The 24060-nt window shown below is 45.4% G+C and overlaps 1 protein-coding gene across 36 annotated transcripts in view; it reads left to right on the plus strand.

Annotated features, from left to right (window-relative positions):
* PLEKHA6 (pleckstrin homology domain containing A6) overlaps positions 1-24060 on the plus strand; it is a 195331-nt gene that overhangs the window by 127571 nt on the left and 43700 nt on the right. For 9 of the 36 annotated variants that reach the window (XM_083445495.1, XM_083445507.1, XM_083445484.1 and 6 more), the window contains 8 exons: positions 766-880; positions 1529-1633; positions 2171-2243; positions 4415-4515; positions 12158-12333; positions 13323-13817; positions 15496-16006; positions 17798-17884. In XM_083445495.1, coding sequence (XP_083301621.1) covers positions 766-880; positions 1529-1633; positions 2171-2243; positions 4415-4515; positions 12158-12333; positions 13323-13817; positions 15496-16006; positions 17798-17884 — 1663 coding nt within the window. The other 27 variants (XM_083445473.1, XM_083445508.1, XM_083445481.1 and 24 more) reach the window with 10 other exon arrangements.

Raw genomic sequence — 24060 nt, forward strand, 5'->3', positions numbered from 1 at the left:
GTCCGAAGACACTTCCGGGTCACGTGGCCAGCGTGACATCGCTGCTCTGGCGAGCCAGAGCTGCACACGGAAACGCCGTTTACCTTCCCGCTAGTAAGCGGTCCCTATTTATCTACTTGCACCCGGGAGTGCTTTCGAACTGCTAGGTTGGCAGGCGCTGGGACCAAACAACGGGAGCGCACCCCGCTGCGGGGATTCAAACCGCTGACCTTTCGATCAGCAAGCCCTAGGCGCTGAGGCTTTTACCCACAGCGCCACCCGTGTCCCTTCTCTTTAGCACTAATTTGGAGCAAATATCCATCTGGATAACGCTCAATTGATGTTTGCATTGATTCAGCAATCAACAGTGGGTTTTCCCTGGAGAAAAGCAGCAGGGCAAGTGGAAGTGTGGAAGAGCCCTGAACAATACAATGTAGCTCCTGATATTGTTGAAGCTGATGTACAGATGCTCCATTGATTTCAATGAATTGTGACTGTAGACCAGCACCCGTGACTTTATCTGAGTGTGCAAATGACAGCATTATATATAAATAAACCAGACGGCATTATGTGCTAAAGATACTAGAAAATATTTATTTATTTGTTGTACATAGTCGTGCATCAACAAATTTTACCTAGGCAGCTTACCTGCAAAAATAGAATATTAAAAATGCAAAATGCAAAAATTAAAGCACACCCACAAACCAGTACAAATGCAGCATAATTCTTTCCTTCTAGCAAAATATGCTGGAATATTATGCTTCTCTTTTCGTCGCCCTATTGCAGATCTGCCTTGGACATGTCAAGCAAATCAGGCAGCAAACGGCCGGCAGCAGTCAACAGTGAATCATCCAATCATACCATGGTTTCAGACTTGCCTCAGGAACGACCAAATGGCAGGGTATGCTTTGTTCTCTCGTGGAGACCTTGGTTCTCTCCCCCCACCCTTTGTGGCAATGTTCTGCTTGAGCAACATGCCCAAGTTATTTGGGCCTTAATTTTCTTCATCTGTAAAATGGGGACAGCATTACGAAATCCTGAAAGATAAATGGCAAGCACAGCAGATTATAAGTAACAAGAAACCTAAAAAACAATGGCTGCCTTTATGATCATCCATGGAGCTCTTGTGAGAAATGGAATTTCTTATCATAAACAACAAATATTACCCAATCTGGGGTGGAAACATCACTGTGGGTTGGTTTAAATCATGGATGAGGAATCTGATATCCTCCGGATATTGTTGGATTCCAACTCCTATCAGTTTCAGCCAGCCTGGCCTGTGGTCAGGTATATGTAATCCAACAACTTTTGGAGGCTGGAATACAGGTTTCCCATGGTTTGAATGCTTCATCTTTCTTATATGATGGGTCTTTTCTATGTGTTAAGAAATCAGTGTTCCACCCAGCATTCCTCAGCCTAACAAACACTATGTTATCCTGTGCTATTCCTCCTGGAATTGGTTGTGGTTTTGTGAGCGATTTCCACAGAGGAATCTGTGCACTCCATCAGTAGCCTTCCTTCCTAAATCTTTCTCTTTCATTTCCCAAAGGCCTCACGCTCCTCTCGGAAAGGGATTGCTTTTGGGAAGCGCTCCAATTCCATGAAGAGGAATCCCAACGCTGCAGTGACTAAGAGTGGCTGGCTCTTCAAGCAGGTACATTACAGAGGTTATTGGGTACCCAACCATCATATATCCATCCATGTAACTCTAGGATAAAGAACCTCTAGAAGTTGGGGGACCACAACTCCCACCATCCCTGAACATTGGCTATGCTAGCTGGGGCTGATGGGAGTTGGAGTCCATCAAATATCCAGCGCCACAACTTCCTCTGTTCCTAATGTAGCCCAAACTTTTCCACAGCCAAGGACACAATGGAAAACTTAAGTCTAAACTATTTGGTATCCACTCCACTTGGAATCTTATCCAAACTACCACATGCACTTGTAACTGAGAATACTGGGCATTGCTATCCTGCCATCCACCTTGTCAGGATCTCAACTTGATTTCAGAGGTCTTCTGGATTATTTATCTGGAAATCCCCTAAGAATTCCAGCGATCCCTTGCTTCTGCTGAGCTCAGCACCAGCTGTTCCATCTCTTCATGGGTAGTTTTTCAAACTTCTACAACTCTTTATTGCATACAGTGCTGTCAATGCTGTGGCCTTGATTTGCTTTCAACATCTCTTTACAGGCGAGTTCTGGGGTGAAGCAATGGAATAAGCGCTGGTTTGTACTGGTGGATCGCTGCCTTTTCTACTACAAAGGTAGGTAGAAGAACCAAGGTCTGGTCTGTAGTCACTTTGAGTAACTCACAAGTGCTGAAAACAGTGTGAAATCAAAGCCATAAATTATGCCTTTATTTAGTCAAGAGCTTGCGTTCATCTCCATGCTTTGGCTGGTCTTTTCCTATTGGAGTCCTGTATCAGCAATGTGTTCATCTGATGAAGATGGCATACAGCCTCTGGAGAAATGCTGGCATTTAAACTGGCATGAGTAGACACAAAAGCAGCTTTCAACAAGTCTCACAGTGATGTCATGGGTAATAACCAATGGGTGTCTGTGATACTGGCAAAGTCACCTTCCACATGAAAAAAGATTCATTCTTTCAGGGCCAAAAAGCGTAGTTTACCAAGAAGTGGGACTCATTATTTGAGTGCATGTAAAACACTGCAATGACAGTGGCACAATCCCCCTGGGTGAGTCATAGCTTTGGGGAGGATTCTTTCTCCCTCCCACCCACATCTATGCCCATTCTGCCTTTTCTCCTGTGACTGTTCTGCAGACTGCCAGCATTTTGCCTCTTCTCCAGTTGCCCAATTTGCTCAGAAAATTTCAGCGCAAAATGAATCTTAGCAAACAGAGAGAGACAATGTTGTGGGGTATCTGAGGGCTGACCGCCCCTTCTCAGTGTTTTATTTTACTGTTGGAAGAGATGGACAAATGGGTGTAAATCTCTGGTATATGCTTAAAGCTAAAACGTACAGCAACTCTGACTTGCTTTGACAATGCACTGAGAAATCCCGTCTCTGGTTGTATAGCCTTCCATATATCTGGCATCAGCATGGCATTTTGCAGCTTTAGGAGAAGATTACACATGAGGCAGAAAATGTTTGTTAGTAAACATGCCTCTCTTTCCTCCTCTCTGCATTATGGTAACTTCTAATGCAAGCTGTGTGATGATAAGCTGTGGAAGGGAATGTACGTTTCATTATGTCTTCGAAGGCCAGACTTGGTACAGCTATTGCCATATTTCTCTGGAGCAGATGGCCTAGATCATTGGTTCTTTCTTACACAGAGGATATGTGCTGACATTCACATTCACACACACGCCCTTTTGTAATTCATGCTTTCCTCTGAAAAGGGGCTGGCACTGGTCCTTCAGGCCAGAGTTTAGTGAACTGGACTTGTGATGGTACAAAAAAGGCTAAAGAGGCTTGTGAGGTGCCTATAAGATGAGGGCCTCCAGTCCATGAGGTGTGTGGTTTATTTCAGTCCTTGGATGACTGAAAAATGCCCAATGAGAATTCAAAATTTCAGTGCATTTTCATCTTCAAATGTGTGTGTGTGTGTGTGTGTGTGTGTATTCAGGGATGGGGGACTTGTTGCCCTACTTGTTGGACTCCAACTCCCATCATCTCCAGCCAGCAAAACCCAATAGCCAGAGATGATGGGAATTGTAATCCAACATATTCTGGAGGGCCACATGCTTCCCATCTGTCATAAACCCGCACCATACGTGGGGGTTACGTTTCAGTGATCATACCTAAACCAAAATCACATATAGTCAAAACACATTGGTTTCAGTGGTGGCTGGGATTGTCAAAGTCATTTCCCCCAGAACCCTGTCCCCTTTCTCATTTTGTTTTGTTTTGTTTGGTCATGCGTTCAAAGCTGAATGTGCACAAGTTAAATGTGCATAAGTTGTAGGCTTACTGTACATTCATATATACATACATATACAGGGTGTGTGTATGTATGTATGTGTATAGATTTTATATTTATATATAAAAAAATAAAATCTGCCTCACAACCTTTGGTTCTCAGAAACCTGTTGCCTGAACTCCTCTCTGGCAGTGAATCTAGAAGGTGGGGATGAATTATTAACTAGACTGTATTGTGAGCTGTAAACGTAACTGATATGTGTGTGAGGGTGCTTGCCGGCCTGAGACAGAGACAGTAGCAGGCACGGATGTGACAGAGAGAGGAGCCATTTTCCCCAGGTACGTAGATGTGTAGGCCCACTTGGGGCAGTTGTTGTTCTTAACGCTCCAGCTCTTATTTTGCCAGTAAGGCTTCTTCTTTCCCACTGGTGGTGGTGAAGGAGCCCATTTGTGTGAGACCTTCCACAGCGACAGCATTTCTAGCTTGTTGGCTGAGAGAAAGGGATGCCTCCAAATGTGTTTAATTCTTTGATCTCCCACCTTCCTTCATGCAGACGAGAAGGAGGAAAGCATCTTGGGCAGCATCCCACTTCTCAGTTTTCGGGTTGCAGCTGTTCAGCCGTCAGATAACATCAGCAGGAAATACACCTTTAAGGTCAGTAAATGGCTGAGGTTCTCACAGAGGTGGCAGGATGTTCTTGAATGCGCAGCTAGAAGTGTGGTTGGAAGCTGCTCTGCTCTAGCTGTGTGTTGGTATCAGAAGTGGTCCTTAGGCTCCTCTTAGGCTGTGGTGCTCGTGACCCTGTGAATTTGGTCCTTAAAGGTGGGCAGGTGACTGGCGACTGAATGAAGAGGTATGAGCGAGTTACACAGACCATATACTTGTTGAATATTACATGTAAATAACTGGATGAGTGTACAGCTCAACTGTTGAATGCACAGATACACAGATTGTACACTTGTTGAATGTAACACATGAACACCTCTATTGTAAGACTTTATTCCCTTATTTTCCAAGACCATGATAACCTAGTGTTCCTTTCACCAGTTGGTTATTTTAATTTTGGCAACTTTCCTTTGTTGTGAAGTCTCTAAGGGACTGGGACATGAACCTAGAAGTATCCCCTTCAAATCTCACTGCAGCTCAACAGGTTTGAATTTAGGCAAGACATTCTTCTATTACCCTCAGCCTGACACCTATGTAATATGAGAATGACAACACGGACCTACTACCTTTCAGAGCCATTGTAACCACTGCTGACATGTGTGAAATGCATTGAATAGTTATTGCTGATGATGATGCTCACGATGCTGATGATGGGGGACTTGAGGCTGGGGAGGTTATTGACCTTAAATGCAATGCAGCCCTCTTGAGGTTGCTGGACTACAGCTCACATCAACCCTGACCATGAGCCATGCTGGTTGGGGCTGATGGGTATCGGAGTCCAGTAACACCTGAAAGGCCACAGGTTTCCTGTCTGTCCCTAAGTATTGCAACAGGAAGTAATGAGCAGCACGTTCAGGGATACCATCACCCACTTCCCATTTTCCTTTGGAAGATGTTCTTTCATAGAAGTCTGTGATACTGGAAGATTGATCTGCAGTGGTCTTTAGACACAAGACTGAGCTGTTGTTGGAGTTTCTGGTTTTTTGTTTTTTAAAAAACGCAGCTCCGTGTGGTCCCCACCAAGCTGCCTAGGAGAGATATTCACGCCCTCTGACTAATAGCACTGAGGAGTTGTTGCAGAGGGAGGACTGGCCAAAAGGGAAGAGCATGGCAGCTAAAGTACATTATTTCCGGATGCTTGACTGTGGTCCCTCAAGCTTGCTTGCAGGGACTTTGAGGCTGTTTCTGAGCCTCGGCATCTGAGAGGGAAGCACGTCTTGTTGACAGACATATTTACTAGGAAGGCTGTGCGTACAAGCCGGAAAAATGCTGAAGAGCTGCAGGAGCCCTTGCTGTTCTCACTGATCAAACCCACAATGGTAGTTGGATAGTTGCTCAACTCAAAGGCTGCGGGTGGGAGTCTCACGTTGGGCATCCGGGAGGAAGAACCCTTTGCTTAATTTTGAAATGTTGAAAACTATTTTGCTCCTCTTCCATACATTTTTTTCCCAAACAAGATTTATTTGCTTGTTTATTTCTAAAATGGTTGATTGTGCACAGGGCATTGTCGGGTAGTAGAGGAGGAAAGGTGCTTTGGCAGTGGACATCATTTTCTTCCCTTTTAATACACAAGTACTCATGCTGTACACTCTTGGGAAACACTGACCTTGGAAAATGCTTTAGATTGTTAAATAACTTAGTTTCACCCACCCCCACAAAAAACATTGCACGGGACAAGGAATGGTGTTTGTAAATGTGCCTTATTCATATACTTATCCATTACATATGTATATTTCTCTTTCTCCCAATGAGTTTGGGGTGGCATTCTTGATGAACCTCAGAGATTATGGCTTTTTTTTTCCATATGAGGATGATGACTGGACCCAGATCTCCCTGGCCCAAGTGCTGCAGTCTAACCTAGCCTTTCCCAACCTGGTGCTCTCCAGATGCTTTGAACTGCAACTTCCATCCATCCTAGTTAGCACAGACATTATAGTCTGAAATATGTGGAGGGCATCAGGTTGTGGATAGCTGCTCTAACCAATACACCACAGGGGCTTCATGCCTATTATCCAGTGAGTGGCTGAATTTTTCTAATATGCGGGAGTGGCACATCCTATTTTGCTCATATCACAGCCTAAAGCTACTTGGTCTGCCTCTGCTCCTCAGAGTTGCCACAGGTCTGAATTCCTGCATGATTCAACTAACAGGGCAGGTATAGCAGGTGCTGATTATTTGAAATGCACGTGCCTCTTCAGCCAGCCCCACTTTGGAAGGAAAGTCTGAGCATTTGCCCCTTAGTCACAGAAACCTTCCTTCTGTCCTGATGGTGGGTGATGCCTCCTTGCACCAGAGCAACAGCAGCAGCTCTCTGCCCTGCTGCACTAGATCTGGGGGGAGCAGGTGGGGAGACCAGAGGTGATGTAAACATGTCATCCGTGCAAGGGACATTGCAGGAAAGAGGAGAAGTCATTCCCAACCTCTGGCATCACATCCTAAGGGATATGGCACTGTTCCAGGAGTATGTGCACAACTCCCCGTTGCTGGAAGGGTGTCACACATTGGTTATTGTGAGTTCGTTTTGAGGGATGAGCAAAGAAGAGCTGGAAAGCTTTGCCTCTCTTGCCTGGACCACCAAGTTGCTTTTTGCTGTAACAGCCCAAGGCTGAGTCAAAATATTTATATGCCAACTTTTTTTCATGTGCTGACTCACACATCCAGTTTTCCTTTTGAATGAAGGATACAGATCCTAAGTCTCTAAACAATGTGATCTAATACACAACATCATGTTTCCTGTTTTTTTTAAAAAAGCATAAATAAATCAGGGACATTGAAAATTAATGAGGGAGAGTTTAGAGAGTTTAGAAACACTAGCTTCAAATTCGGGTGCTTGAGAGGTCTTCCTACCTATGCAAAACAAATCTTAGAACAAAGATTCATGATGTGAACACAAACCAACCAATCCATACGTTACATTCCTAAATCATTTTGTTTGTAGGCATCCCTTTAGAGGGCTCTTCCATTATACTGCATGCAAGCTACTTACTGCTTGTTGAAATAGCACCATAAAGCTCTAGTTCAGATGTCCCAGGGGTGTGCTATGGTATCTATGCCCTCTTAATGAGAATAAATGGGACTGAAATGGGACAGGGATGTTTTAAGAACCAGAAACTATTGATATGTGGGGTTGTTTTTTTACTAACATTCCTGCCTGCCCCATAGAGGGGGGAGAGAAAAGAAGAATGTTTAGCTAGAGATGCTGTGGCTCCATTAGAAACAGATGAGCTTTGAAGTATGCTTGTCTGGGCATCTTGCCTGCCTCTGGCTCAGATGTGCGCACAGGGACCCTCTTTTCTCTCTATAGTGTCACCTTGAGAAGAAGCCTGAGCTTGCCCTCTGGAAAGCTTTATTGGCACCAGTGGTGTTGGATGGGCTGTCAGATCCCAGATTACTAACAAAGCAAGGATCCCTTTTAGGGCACAAGCTCTTCATTTGGGTCCTACCTCACCGAGGTTTGATAAAAAAGGTGTTGTCCGACCACTCCAGTGAAATAGGGATTTGGGTCACGCTTACATGCTCCCCTCAGCCTGGAGATACTTCTAAGAACTCAATGTGCACCCATGGTGCAGAGGACTGGTGACACCATTATTAATGATCTGTTGAGTACTTTAGGGTAGGGAACTTTATAGTTGGGTCATAGGCATCCTTATGGCATATTATGGGGCTGATTACCAAGTAAGTATGGCTTTCAGTCTTAGATGCTAGTTCTTGTAGCATCCCCCAGATCCAGACATGTGTTGGTTAGTAAGGTACCAGAGAATAGTCTCTGGTTGCTTCTGTGTTTTGTTCCTTTTGTTCCTTTATTATTAAGGGGGATTAGATAACCAACCCACAATAAAGTTTCTCGTAGGGTGGATAGACTTAGATCGTTCTGAATAGATAGACCTAAATAGTGTTGTTCATTTCCTTCATCCCACATTCATGCTGCAATATTGTTTATGGCATGCCCTGCTGCTGCAACCCTTGCATATCTGCATTTCCCCTTGCCTAGCAGGATACTGGCTCCATGGGCTGAGATAGAGAGGAATCGGCTCCCCCAATTTTCTCTTGGATTATTTTAAGCTCAAACAGGGCCAATGTGATCCTTCAGCCTTAGACTCACAAGGCATCTGGCATGTGCCCAGTTACATAGGACGCTGTAGTATACTGAGTCAGACCATTTGCCCATCTATCTCGGTATTGTCTACATTGACCGGCAGCATCTCTCCCAGAGTTTCTGGCAAGGAACATTCCCAGCCCTACCACAGATGCTGGGGGTTGAACCCCGGACCTTCTGCATGCAAACCAGATGCTCTGCTGCTAAGCTACGGCCCTTCCAGTTTTGCTTCAGCTTCCCTTCCACGGCAGTCAACTCTGCTCCTGCTACGCTTCGCCTGCTTGAGACTTCTCCCCATTGGATTGCTTGTTGGGTGTGGCTGACCTGTTCTCTGTCTTCCCTCTTTTTCCGCGTGAGGATGCCCCCGGACAGGAGATCTCTTCTGATAACCCGTCTGCAGTGCCATCACCCAGGCACCAAATAGGTAGTATTTTCCTTCCTTTTCCAAACGCATGCATGCCAGAAAGGAAAGATGAAGCTTGGATGAGTGCAAATTGTCCCGCATGCTTTATTCACCTCCAATCATTTCCCAGATAAAACTGCAGTGAGGAAATCCTAGATTTCTTCATTAGGCTCATCAAACACCTAGAAATTCCTAAACAATGGAGACTGGTGAAAGTACAGAGGTATGTAACCTAATGACATTGCACAATATCTGAATATGTCTGCCTTGTGTTATATGTCTTCATAATAGCCAAGCTTTCAGACCTAATCCTTGGCTCTTGGTGTAGAGTATATGTACTGAAGATATTGATCTGGCTCAGCAAAATGTCAGTCAAGATGGCAGATTTGCAAGAACCCTCAGATCTCACTAGGTTGATGAGTGGCCACTGATCATTAACCAAAGTTGATGAGCAAAACTAAATAAATGAATAAATTGTGCTGTACGTTTCTTCTGAAATACATTCAACTGAAATAAAATAATAATAAAAATCACTAAGAGGGGAGTTCTCTTACATAATGAAAAGCAAACAAATGTGAAAGACACAAAACCAGAAAACTGCAAGCAAAACTATTTTATAAGTTGTTCATGATAAAAGGAAAAGGAAAAGATCTGGAAAGATTTCAGTGTCAATTGAATGGATATGTTGCAAATGATAGAAGCATCAACAATTAGCTGGTCCAATTTGGGTTAAGAGTTTGGATTGGAAATATTTTTTATCTCGGCCTGGAGCCATATTAAGGTCCAGCCTAGGATGGTATTCTTTGAAGATGTTGGGTGCCAATATTTCAATGCTGTACAAGACATGTCTTTGTTTTTTGCAAGTCTTCAGCTCCTATATACACCTCAGAGACTAAGAATCAAAACAGCATGATATATAAAAACCATTTCCTAGGCTTTGCTGCACTCTAGCAAGACAGGAAAATGGCCTCTGCTAATAAAGAGGGATCAACCCTAAGCGGCTCTCAGTGATTTCTGTGGAGAAAAGATCGACTGGATATAACATTGAACTGGAGAAGATGTTTGATGACATAACAGAGAAGTGGGGGATCTTGTCCTTCACATCAGACACTTGGGTAATCCATGGTGTGGGGGTCAGATTTATTACTCGCCCCAATGGTGTCTTTGACTTCGCTCTTGGAAGCCCTGAAATTAGAGGCATTATTGTGGTGAAAGCATAATATCATAGGGATCACGCAAAGAAGTGCAGCATGTTTCCATGTACAAGTGGCACATATGTCCTTGGAATGGTGCCCTGATAATTCCTGCCTCTTGAAGGGCTTCTTCCTATAGTCAAATAAATATGGCCAGTCTGCAGTTGAATTATTGGCCTATCTAGTCCAGCATCCTGTTTTCACAGTGGCCAACCTGATGCCTGTTGGAAATCTGCAAGGAGGACATGAGCGCTGTCCTTCTGAGGTTACCAGCAACTGGTATTCAGAAGCGTTATTGCCTCCAGAGCCACCTCCTCCATGTCTAATCCTCTTTTCAAGCCGTCCAAGCTGATGGCTGTCGCTGCCTCCTGTGAGATAAGCATTTGGAAAGGAATACAAAAGTATTTTCTTTTCCTATGTTTCATCAGGAAGGCAGATTTAAATGCCAAGGTGGTTGGATCAGTAGATCCATAGGAAATCTCACTCTTGTTTTGACTCAACATAGGGAGTCAACATATAGAACTTCCTGACAGTAAGAGCTGTTCGACAGTGGAATTTGCTGCCAAGAGTGTGGTGGAGTCTCCTTCTTTGGAGGTCTTTAAGCAGAGGCTTGACAACCATATGTCAGGAGTGCTCTGATGGTGTTTCCTGCTTGGCAGGGGGTTGGACTCGATGGCCCTTGTGGTCTCTTCCAACTCTATGATTCTATGATTCTATGAGTTGACCCTGACTCCCCATATTGTTCAGTCAGTCTCCAGCCCCAGTGACTTTTTATAGGGGAGGGGATACAGTGTCCCGCCATTTTTGCAATGGGTGAGGCAGCCAAATCATTAAAATGTAAAGGGATACACACCTCCCCTTGTTTCTGGCCACAGTTAAAACTATTGCCAAGTACTCCAGATAATATTAGGCAACATAGCTTTTATTCAGTAATGATGCATTTATTTTAATTTATTTGTAAAACTTCTATCCCACATGTCACCATCAAGTAATCTCGGGGTGGCCTTACAACAGTAAATACATTAAAACCATCAGAAAACATTAAAGCAGCTATATTACAGCAATTCAAAGTTGCAACAGCATTCCGCACCACCACTTAGAAAAAGGCAGTTCTAGTTTACTACCTCTCCAGAAACCTGATGGAAAAAAAAGAACATTTTCAATTCCTTGCATGCATGCACAGGTGTACACTGATCTGGGGTGATGGGTTCTATGTTGAAGTAGATTTTTGCATGCTATTCCTCTGCTGCATGTGGACCCATGCATGTAAACAAGTGTGTTGGTGTTGGGAATGGGGTTGGTAGGCAGGTGGGAGGGTCCTTTTCCAGCAATGGGGGTGGGGTGGAGTTTGCATGTTGCTGGGTGGGTTTAGTGAAGGTGTCTCTGGATAGGAATTTTGACCTTTGGGTGTCACTCCTGTGATTAAGCTGCTCAGAAACTGAGATTTATCAATATATTAAAAGGCAAATTTTCCAGCATCCTGTTCTCACAGTGACCAGTCAGATGTCTGGGGGAAACCCCTCCCCAGCAGGATTCAAACACAAAAGCACTCTCCCTCCTGTGGTTTCCAGCAACTGGTATTCAGAAGCATTGCTGCCTCCAGCCAACAGCCATTGATAGCTCTCTCCTCCATGAATTTGCCTAATCCTCCTTTAAAGCCACCCACCACCACCAAGGACAAATGCATATAAAGCTAAACTGTAGCCATTATGGCCTAAAAACATGCTTTTTCATTTCAATTCTCCCCAGCTGAAAACTAGAAAATAAAAGTTGGTTGAAACTATAGTAGCCAATCCAGTATATGCTGGAAATTATGCCAAATGAAAGAAGGCACAATTTCTCCTATAATTCTTGGTGACCTCAAACTAATGCTGCAGAGACTAATTGGTGACTTCTCTTCTCCCCCCTCCCCTTTCTCCATTTCTGCCTGCTCCACAGGTGACTGTGTGCTGGATGGAAGAGACGCCAGGGAATAACAAGAAGTCCCTCTCTCCCCAGGCTGAGCACGCAGGCATCCGGACTTACTTCTTCAGTGCAGAGAACAACGAGGAGCAGGAATCCTGGATTCAAGCCATGGGCGAAGCTGCCCGGGTGCAAATCCCACCTGCTCAGAGGTCAGTTGTTGGGGGGGGGGAATCTATGTAGCATGTGGTCCAAAACTATATAGGGGTAACCAAATGGTGCTCTCTAGATGTTGTTGGACTATAATAGTCAATGTCCTGGACCATTGGTCATGATGGCTGAGGCTGATGGGAGTTGCAGTCCAATAGCATCTGTTCTGAGAGATCTCAGTTGGCATTAGCTATGTCTTTGGAAAACCAGTAAAGTAAGAGCACCCAATTTTTTTTTATTTCCCCCCTCCCTTAAAGCATCAAAGTAGTCGTCATGACAAGAATCAGAACTAGGCTAGATTTCCTTACAGTCCACTGTATTATCTCCCATTTTTACGTTATCTTTTTATTATCCCCACCTAAACCAGGAGGGTGCCCTACTAACTTTTGATCAAAAGAATGCCAGGAAAGCAGATCCTGTCATCTGTTGCAATAAATTATGCTTTGATTTTTTATTACTTTGAAATTTTATTTTATAGGTTAGTATTGTTTTCATTTTGAATTGGGGAGGCACCATAATCTTTTAGCGCTTGGGACAACTGAAGGTCTTAGTCCAGCCCGGGGTGTTCTATTGTGTTGAAGTCACATAGTTTCTCTGCCTCACCATTAAGATGTTTCCTCTGGTCCTTTAAATTTGTGAGACCTAGTTATCATTATAAATAATGTTCACATATCCTGCAGAAAAGTATGGAAACTCTCTAAAATAGGTAACAATTAAAAGACATTGAGGCTATTTGAATGGGATGACAGGAAACATAGCTTTGGAGGTCTTTAAGCAACTTGAAAAAGAAAGCTTATTGGGAGAGTGCAATGTCTGGTCCCCCGTCCCCCCCGGGGCCATATCAGAGTTGCAATGTGCTTTAAGGAGCACATAGTTGCAATGTGCTTTAAGGAGCACTAGAATCATTCATAGGCTAGTGCACATTTTCTATGTTGCTCGGAATGAGAGCCATGACCGTTTGTGGCCATTTCTACTTTCCCATGCTTATCAGGCACGAGAAGACTGATTCTGAGAACATCCCTCCCAGCAGGAACCACCAGCACCACCACCACCGCGGTGTCCCTACCAGAGAGGCTACCAAAACTGAACCAGAAGCCAAGACCAGAGGCGAAGGAGACGGGCGTGGCTCTGAGAAGATTGACAGGAAAACAGAGCGAGCCGAGAGCAAGAAGGAGCCTCTGGTGAAAGCCAACGGCATTGGCAGCCAAGAAATGCCCTCTGAACCCGGAAGCCCTTATCCTGACGCTTCCCGTCTGCCTGCTGGAGTGGAGAGGCCCACTCAGCCAAATGGCTGGCAGTACTCATCTCCTAGCCGGCCAGGCAGCATGGCCTTCCCACAGCACGATGGCGAGAGTGCTATGCCTCGTCGGAGTTTTGCTCCACGCACCAATCCTGAGAAGATTGCCCAGAGGAAGAGCTCCATGACACAGCTGCAGCAGTGGGTGAACTTGCGCCGTGGGGCTCCACCTCCTGAGGATCTCCATAGGTGAGGTGATTCAAGCTAGGCATGGATATAGCTTTTCTGCGAATTAAATAAGGGAGGAATCCCACTAAACACAAGCATCACATCTGCGTTATGCACTTATAGGAGTCTTAAGAGCTATGGCTTCCCACCCTCCCCCAAGGGTCCTGGAACTGTAGCTTGTTAAGGACTACATTTCCCAGTATACTTTAGGGGAACCCATGACTCTGAGGGCTCATCAACACTTATACCTTTTGCCCCTTGTTTTCTAGGTGCAGGTCTGCGCTTTAAAGCTCCATGTCCAAACACTTCCACCCCTTTTTTTGCCACATCGCTTTCCCAATGAAATCCCATTCTGTAACACTGAATCAGAACAAATGGCAATTTCAGTTTTCCACAGACTACCATTTGCTCTGATTCGGCAGTAAAGCACGGGCTTTTGTGGGGAAAGAGGTGGTTTAAAAGTATGGTATGGATGTAATCTGAGAGAAGGTGAGAAAGTGATGTGCACACCTCAAGTTTAAATCAATATAGTTATTATGATTCTCCCCTCTTCTCCCAACCAGAGAGTCCTAGGAGGACTGTAAGTGCTGAGGACATTTCGTTTTTAACTGTCCCAAACCATGTGGCAATTCCACAGGAGAGTTGTAATATTTGTGAAATGGATTGGCCCAGTTGTGTGGAGGAGGCTATTCATCACAGCGCCACGAATCTGCTGTGCTAGCATGGGTGGCTCACAAGATACACAGTTACAGAGCCCTCTTGTTTAACTGCTTCCATTGGGAAGTGTTTCTTATGACCTCCACGCGGAGGCTGCAACATTTGAATCTCCCCTGACAAAGAACCAGAGTTTTAACACAGCAGGCATCATGGCTTTCATCAGAATTGAACCCTTTAATCCTCAGTATGCTTTTGATTTCTTTTTTGAAAAGAAAAAGATACACACTTAATACTATGTTACTGAAGCAGGCAGCTCATTTGCAAAGAAAATATGTGCAGCCTTAATCATTAATAAGGATAATAATTCATGACACATAATAGTGAGAAGATATTGTGCCATCTCTGCTGTTTAATCTGCAGTATAGTTGGAGGGTAAGAGGGAACCACTAGGATGTAAGTATGAAAAATAAGATCTGCACTAGATTTATATCCTCTGCTCTAATAACTGCTATAATAAGAAATCAGTCGAATCAAAAATTAAAAAAGGAGTGGAAATGTTTTGATGAATATATGGCAAAATATTGCTCAAAAAAAGATACGCTAATACGCCTAGATTAAAATTTGAAGTACTGGATGGAAGAAAAATTAGTAAGGAAAGATAATTATAATATATAGATGATTTGAGAAGATTGTAGAATGCAAAGATTATTGTAAATTGTATAATGTGGAGGAAATCGAGTGGGGGCGGAGGGAAGTGGGAGGAAGGAGAAAAGAATAATATGATGGATTGAGGAAATAGAAATGGGGGGATGGGGAGGAAATGGTGTTGGCTTTGGCACATCTGTATTGTGATGCAATATGTGAAAAAAAATAGAAAAAAAGAGAAAAAAGAGAAAAATAAGATCTGCACTAGATTTATATCCTCTGTGGATTTTGGTACAGAGATAGACAGATGGGTAAGGTAGGGCGGATGATGCTAAAATTGCTTTGCAAACTCAGGGTTTGCATTCGTCGTCCTCATTCTTTCCTTCTGGCCGTCTAGCCCCACCAGGTTCTACCCGATGTCCCGAAGAGTCCCTGACTACTATCCCCCCTACTCACCTCAGTACTCTGAAGATTACCAATACTACCCTCCTGGGGTGCGTCCCGACAGCATCTGCTCTATGCCTGCCTTTGAGCGTGTGAGCCCTCAGTGGACTGTCGACGACAAGCGCCACTCCTTCCGCAACAGTGGCTCCTACCAGCTGCGGGACTGGAAAGAGCAGCCAGGCTACGGCAGGCAGGACGTTCCCATCTGGATGTCAGGCCCGACCCGGCCACCCGTGTACTATGACGAAATGGATGCCGCCTCAGGCTCCTTGCGCAGGATGTCCCTCCAGCCTCGCTCCCGGTCGGTCCCCCGCTCGCCGAGCCAAGGCTCCTACACCCGAGCCAGAGTGTACTCCCCTGTCAGGTCTCCCAGCGCCCGCTTTGAAAGAGTGCCTCCCCGGAGTGAGGAGATTTATGCGGAGCCGACGACATACATGATGAGGCGATCGGTCAGTTCACCAAAGGTAACCCTCCCTCGCGGTCTCCGCTCCTACCCTCGGGGCTTCCTGCCACTCTTTGGGGGAGTACTGAAGCTGTGCACTGAGGGAACATTAGCACAGTCTTAGTAACCTAATTGTTACCTGTGTTTGTATATGCTGTGTACTGAGACTGAGGAGTATTAGGAAGGGTGAGGGGAAATTACCACGGCAGGAGTGGGAAGGCACACCAGCTTTGATGAAGGTGAGGAGAGCCAGTCATGGGCAACATCGGTTTTTTTCTGTTGAGGGCTGCATTTCCTCAGTGGATTACTTGTTGTGGCTCACGTGCCAATGTTGGGCAGAGCTAGAACTGATGATGGCTGGAGCCAGAGACAAAACTATTCTGGATTAACTGATCTGGAATGGAGGCCACCATGCTTCCTCATGGTTTAGAATTCCCAGTTCAATGTATATCTAGTTAGAAGCAAGCCCCACTAAGTGTGATGGGGTTAGGCAAAGGTAAAGGTAAAGGGACCCCTGACCATTTGGTCCAGTCGTGGCCGACTTTGGGGTTGTGGTGCTCATCTGACTTTATTGGCCGAGGGAGCCGGCGTACAGCTTCCGGGTCATGTGGCCAGCATGACTAAGCTGCCTCTGGCGAACCAGAGCAGCACACGGAAACGCCATTTACCTTCCTGCTGGAGCGGTACCTATTTATCTACTTGCACTTTGATGTGCTTTCGAACTGCTAGGTTTGCAGTGATGGGGTTACTTTCAAATAAACAGAGAACTTTTTTTTTAGTACCAAAGACCAATGCAGCCACTGCTTCGGAAAGGAAGTAAGAGTAATTCTTACCGATATATTATTCAACGGTTTAGGGAGGAGAAAAGTCTTTCCCCCAAGCCATACAACCAGAGGAGAAGTTTTTAAAACATACACATATGAAAGAAAGTACTACATCTTCCAGTTCTGTGTTCTGAAACAACACAGAAAGAGAGCAAAACACAAATGCCTGAAAAAGGGAAAATGGATAAAAAGCATGGATGGAAGAATGGGGCAGCTTCAGGAGTCAACAGAGGGGCACATAATAGGAAGTCACAGGTTGCATGTTTTCCTAAGGCCACAGGTTGCTCACCTGTGAGCTAGAATAAAACCTTTATTCTTAATCTCTGACATGTCAGGGCTTCTTCTGGCCACTCAGCAGTCCGTAAATGCTCAGTCACAGTCTGCTTTTATTTCACTTGTCCCAGAAATAAAAAAAATAAGGGTCTGGGCGAGACTCAGTTGAAACATGAGGTATAGGGGATTCAGAACTCCCAACTGAATTGAGGTACTGGAGTCGCATGTTCAGGCTAAACAGAACTGGCACGTTAACTGTGCCGGGAGACATGTTGAAAAGGTTGCTGGTGAAACTTTAGAACATTTTCAGTGTGCAGACAAATATTAGTGAATATCAGGCAGAACTGAGGGTGAGAGCAGCCTTGGAACTGAGTGGCATTGGAGGTTCCAAGGGTAGGAGCCTGGGGAAAAACCTGCCCCTTCTTTTCCTCTTCTCCTAACAGAACTGTACTCCCAGCTTGTAGAACCAACTCCTCTTTTCCAAGAGCATCTTAGTTGTCCTTATGTCTAGGCCACAACACCTTGGCCCTCCTACCATTGACCTGTCCCTCACCCTGACTGAATAACCCTGGGCAATTCCTTTGCCTTGCCTGTTGTCTCCATTGTGAGCTGTGCCAACTGTTCCATATTGTGGGGAAAGGTAGCGTGGACTATGGTCACCCTACAGTGATATGAGCCTTCTTCATGCATGTGTGTGGTTTCTTCTCTTTCCTCAGTATGATTATCTGGGTGACAGGAGGCCTGTCCCTGCAGGAATGTTCCCCTTCAACTATCCAGCATCCCCTACGGTCCACGACAAAATGGTATGTCCCATTGGCATCCCAGCATTCCACTAGGGATGCTGGGTTTCCTTCCCAAGGTTGGGATCTAATTCAGAGGTGGGGTGAAGGATGTTATTATGCAATGGGCGATTTCTTCCTGGACATAAAACCACTGTCCTGTAACAGTCATATTCTCTAGTGTTTCAGGCTACAGGGATATGTTAGCTGTGTGAGACCAGCAGTGTGAGACCAGTCTGGATATGTAATACACTGTGACTATGCAAACTGACAGATAATTCTGTTGAAGACAGGGCTGCCCTTTTTTGGCGGAGCAAGGAGGGAAATAGACATGTGATTTATAGAGATAGTGAAACAGCTCCTGTTCACACATTCAGCCCCCAGTTTTTACATTTGGTGCTTCATTAGCATCCTGCAAGAGGAGTAGCATGTAATGTAAAATGGGTCCACCCACAGTTGTCCAGAAGCATCATCCATGTGATTCTCCTTTTTCCACAATTAATAAATAAAAAGGTGCAATCAGGAGTTAAAGCAGAGGCTTCATTTCACATTACAAGCTATATCTGCATGGCAGAAGGGAAGCCTCCATCCTGGCTTGCCCACCAGGCCACTGTGGAATATAAACTGAGGCACAGTGCTCATTGCTGCTGCAAGCTTAACTCAAACATTTCCCTTTAGTGATCATGAGCTGCTGTTCAGAGTTTTGACCTGGCATGTGATTTGAACTCGATACCATTTTGCTCCCCTAAATCAGGGGTGGGGAACATGTGGCCTTCCCAATGTTGTGAGACTCACATGAACCTCGGCCATTGTAGCCAATGGTCCAGGGTTGATGGGAGCTTGAGTCCAAACAACTTCTGGAGGACCACAGGTTCCCAATCCCTGTCCTTAAATGAGCAGCACCTTGCCCATTGCTACAGTGGCAACCATAATGCAGAAAAGGGCTTGTTGGAAGAGCACATTTTTCCTCTGGGATTCCTCCCCTATTCCAAGGATGTATTGCTTTGGCAGCCCATAAAGAAGAAATGAAGAGAGCAAAAGCCAGGGCAGCAATACTGGCAAGCACTGCCAGAGCTTGCAATCCTCCAGTGTAGTTTCTGGGACAGTGCAAAATTGGGTGAGCTTGAAAAGGACATGCAGAAAGCCCTGTTCCCTGTTGCTGGCTGTCGTTTCTTTCAATGCTGTATTTTCCTCACTCCTTCTTGCTTCTCTCTTTTGTTTGGTTATTTCACTGCGGGGGCGGATCCATGTGGTGGGGGCAGAAACCACTGTGAGTGGGACTCTGCCAAGTGAAACTGCCAACTTCCATTTGCTCCATGCCAAGGTTCTTGACCCTGCCTGACACCTTTCACCTATGAGAGCAACCAGTAATTCCTGGACTGGATTAAGGTGCCCTGCGGAACAGATTCTAGTTGCACGGACTGTTGCACGCAGCTTCTCCCCTCACTCCCCCTGCCTTCTCACCAGCTATGCACACAAAGCGGATGCATGTGGCTGAACCAGGAGTGCACTGAGATGATCCTGGTATCACCGAGCACATCATGGACAGTCTCTCTCATAGCAGGTGCTGTGTCCCCATCTCCAGCTGCTTTGGGGGGTGGGGCAAATGTCTGGTGGCAGGAATAGGTGTGGAATGCGGGCGCAGGAGAGCTCCTTTGAACGAGCAGTGCTAGCAGTCTGGACTCTTTGGCGATCACTCGTTGCTGAGCAAGATTGTCTACCATGAACACGGTCTTAGTGGTGTGTCCGTAGGTGACTGTGAAGGCCAATTCTGGACCCACACGTCCTCCCACAGTGGGGACATAGGTTTCTGGGTGGGAGTTGATCACGCTGAGGATTTGCCAAATGTGCCTTCCTCTTAGCTCGTTTCTTCCCTTTGTCCTGAGTCCGTGCTTCTTCAAAGTCCACGATGCCTTTGGTAAAGGCTGTTCTCCAGTTGGAGCACTCCAGCAATCTGGACACATATCTGTTAATTACAGACACAGAGCTCAGGCAGCCCAGGCCTGATAGTAAAGCTTCTGTGTGTTTAGAAAGAGACAAATCGTTTCCAAAACAGATCAAAATAATTTCTGTCTATATCTGAGAAGTAGTTTACCTGGGTCAAAAGCACACTGTTGGTGTCGTGCTTGCAGAGAATAATGCACAGGAGCACCATTTTTGTAAGAGTCCCTTTGTATGGTGCTCCTAACTTTCTTGCCAGGTGAAGAAGCTGTAGGGAGAAGCTGCAGCTATGCTTGCTGTCTCGGGTGATAGCTCAGTCATAGAGCATCTGCTTTGCATGCAGAAGATCCTAGGTTCAATCCCTGACATCTCCAGGTTGTTCTGTGAGGGACCATGTCTGAAATCCTGGAGAGCCATTTCCAGTTAGCATAGATGGACTAATGGTCTGGCTTGGTATATGACAGCTTCCTGTATGCCTGTATCTAGAATAGGTTGACCACCCCCAGCTTTTCCAGTGGAAATCCACATAGAGGCTGGGTAGAGATTGAGTAAAAGCCAATTTGCCTGTCCCAAAGTGATGCCCCAGGAATGTAGACTGAGTAAATCTGTGCAGAGTTTGACATGTGCAGAATCCGCTGTTTGTTTCAGCACACTGCCAGCTTTAAGCTTAGCCAGTTTTTGCTGTACAGTTGCGAAGCTGTTGAAAGGGATGCTGAGCTTTCAACAGAGGCCATATGCATGGAGCCAATAGCACAATCCCTTCTTCCCCTGTAGAACTCTGAATGGATGTGCTGAGCCCACGTTCTCAACATGCCAGCCTTGACATAAAGACTGTAGAGCAGTCACTGTGGACGAGAGAATTTCCACCTAATCCTAGGCTTTCAAAGCCAGGTGCCTTGCTGAGAAAAATGTGGGAGTGCTAACTGTGGGGACAAATTTCTTGGTAGCAAACTTTGCCTCTGCAGCAGGAGTGAATTAACAATTCTTATAGGCCTATGCCACCAATAAAACAGATTATAATAATGGCTTAATGGGTATTACGGGTGCTACATTGCAATGAAAAGTGAGCCCTGTTTGGAGCAAATGTGTGTGGGCTTCACGTCAGAGGCGGCTTGTGCACCAGCTCCATTTCAGACCTTCCCATGTTGGCAGGAGGACTATAGCTCAGTGACAGAGCATCTGCTTTGCATGTAGAAGGTCTCAGGTTCAGTCCCCAGTATTTTCAGGTAGGACTGTCTGAAACCCTGCAGAGCTGTGCAGATAGAACAGAGGGCTTATCCACACTTACCTTTTGCCAGGCACAGGTGCTCACTTTAGCACTCCAGGGCCCAGCATTTTGTTATTATTTTTGTCTCAAACTTTCCCCTTGAAATCCTGCTCCTTAAAACTGAATCAGAACAAACACCAATTCAGGTTTTCTCTGACTAAGCTTTTTAAAGAGCAGGTTTTTGCAGGGAAAGTTCTGGAGCAGGAACGAAAAGGCACTGGGACACAGAGCTTTAAATCGTGGACCGTGCCTGGAAAGAGTGGAGGAAAGGTGTGTATAAGCCCTGTGCTAGATGGACCTGCAGCCTGACTCAGCAGAAGGCAGCTTCCTCATCTGGAAGGTCTGAGGAGGAACTCTGAGTGCTTTCAGTTGAACATGCTGAGGATCCTCCTTCTCACTGCATGTGGGGAGGTCTGCAGTGAAGCTGGCGCATGTGGGACTGTTGGAGTGAGGCTTGTGAGTGTGCATGCCCCACCCCACCTTTAGCCCACAAGCATTCAACCCAGAGACCCTCAAAGGGCTACATTCCTTACTGTTGGAGGAGAGCATTAATATATTTTACCAGCTTGGTGGCCTACTCCAGTGGCCTGGAGGAAGGTAGCATGGCCCTCTTGTTAATCCACACCTGTCCAGCAGAAGGTGACACATGGTATGGGGACAGAGCACTGACTATATGAGAAACTGCCAGGATCTCCCATTGAGAGTCCCTCTAAGGCAGCCTTCCCCAACTGGCTGCCCTTGCAGATGTTGTGGATTACAGCTCCCCGTTGTTGCAGTCTGAAACATCTGGAGGGCACCTGACTGGGGAAAGCTCCTCTAGGGAATATGTCCTGGGCTAAAAGGACCGCTGAGCAGCCATCACTCACCCCACCCACCTACCTGGAAAAAAACGCTTGTGAGGCTAACTGTTCCCTTTCCTGTCTGGGGAGCTCTGTGCCTCTCTCGAGCTAAGTCGCACCTAACTGCTTTTGCTTCTTCTTTGTTTTTGTTTGTTTTTGTGTTTCCATTTTGCCGCATGCCTAATGGCTCCTGATAGGATGAACTTTTAGACCTTCAGTTGCAAAGAAACCTAGAGTATTTGGATCAGCAGGTAGGCCAAGCTGGCTGTCTCCCTCTCACTGCTCCCACCACATTTTTGCCTCTTGTCCTGCAACCCCCGCTGCCCCCTCCCCAGCCGTGCTGTCAGGTCAGTGTTGCCTTTCCCTCTCCCCTTTACCCTTCCTCCTCCCCAACATCTGTCCCTCTCCTTCTCTTGGCATTGCGGCAGCACTAGCGGGTCGATGTGGTTTGTTCCTTTCATCTTTCTTGTGGACAGTGACACACTTGTTTGTGTGTGTGTGTGTGTGTGTGTGTGTGTGTGTGTGTAGGGATGAATTGGGGAGGGACAGCTGCTTTGCTTGCTTGGACATCTATGGATTCTGCTGCGCTGCAATTGCAGCTGTTATTACTGCCATATTTGGTGATTGTTGTTGGATTTCTGTGCAATGTTCCACACTAGTCTGCAGGATGTAAGCAGGATTTAGGGCAGGAATAAACTCTGTTGATAAGAGAGTAATCATGACCCTAGAACTCTGGGTGGCAACCTATGTGTGCGTTTGGTTTTCTTTAATGTGAACTGTATTTTAAATTTAGTTTGCACTCTGCCCACTGATTCATTCCATCCCAAGCAGGTTTATTTTAAATACAACACTCAGCGCTCTCACATCAGCACCCAATGCTCTCGTGCAGTTGCTGGCAAGACCCGTTGGCACCAATGCCTGCTTTGTTCCCTCTCACTCTGGCCATCTTGCCTTCATGTTCCCCCAGCTGCTGGCTTATCTGGTGACAGTGGCTTGATCTGGGAAGTTGCCTGTGTGTGTGTGTGCAAATTTCCTACAGTGACATGGAGTGCCTGATGTAGCGTATGGCCCTAGGGCTTCATGGGAAATAAAAGCAGCAGGTGGCTTTCATTCAAATATGGATCTTGTATCCAAAGAGCTAATGCATTTCATGTTGGTGGCAGAAGACTAAATATTTCTTAGTATTGGATAAATACTGAAGGAGTAACCTTAGAAAAATGGCATTGAAAATTATGCTTTGTGGCATCTACAGAATATTAAACTCACCCTTTGAAAGTAATGAGAAGCCGAGACAATACAGAATATTTTTCTTTACTATCAGGTATGATTTTTATAAATGTGGATATGGGAAGATGAGTATCAATACAAAGAAATTGATAATGACAGAAACTTTGAAAAATGCCTGCATTACTGTTGAGCAGTAGATATTTCTTTTTGTATTTGGTTCATTGGTCATTGTTAAGTGTGCATTGTCAAGGTGTGCCACTGGATGACTGTGAAGCCACTCTGAGAACTGTAGATCCACGAGGGAAATTGGAGTCTCTTATGGGGGAAGCCATGACTGTTTAAAGTGATTGATGTGGCTTTAAGTGTATAGTGCATATGGGGGCCTTAGACTTTGCCTAAGCCATCTAAGTCAGTCCATTACAACATATTGTGGCAGTAAACCCCATAGTTTAACTGTGAGCTGTGTGAAGAAGTACTTTGGTGTGTCCTGGATCTTCTAGCGTTCTGCTTCATTGACCTTCCATAGGTTCAAGAATGATGAGAGAGGCAGCAAAAAATGCCTTCTTTCTATCCACACTATTAAGTTTTATACTCCTCTGTCATGTTTCCTGTTACTCAATTTTTTTTCTAAACTAAAAAATCCTCCAATTATGTAACTTTTCCTCATAGGAGAGTTTTTTCCAGCACCAAAATGGAATGGGCAGCATTTCAGAGAAAGCTTCCTTGTAAGTCCTGGCCTCTCACCTAGCAACCCAAATTTCTCTTCCAGGATCACATAATAACATTTCTCCTTAGTGTATATGCAGCATCCAGATTACGTGCGACAGGCAGACAAGTTACTGTGTGGTCCACATGCCCATCACAAACTCAACTGCCTATGAGGCCAGTGATAAAAACTGCCACTAACAAGAGAGCCCCAGAAAAGT

Source organism: Podarcis tiliguerta (genome assembly GCF_965153285.1).
Source record: "Podarcis tiliguerta genome assembly, chromosome: 6".
NCBI lineage: Eukaryota > Metazoa > Chordata > Lepidosauria > Squamata > Lacertidae > Podarcis > Podarcis tiliguerta.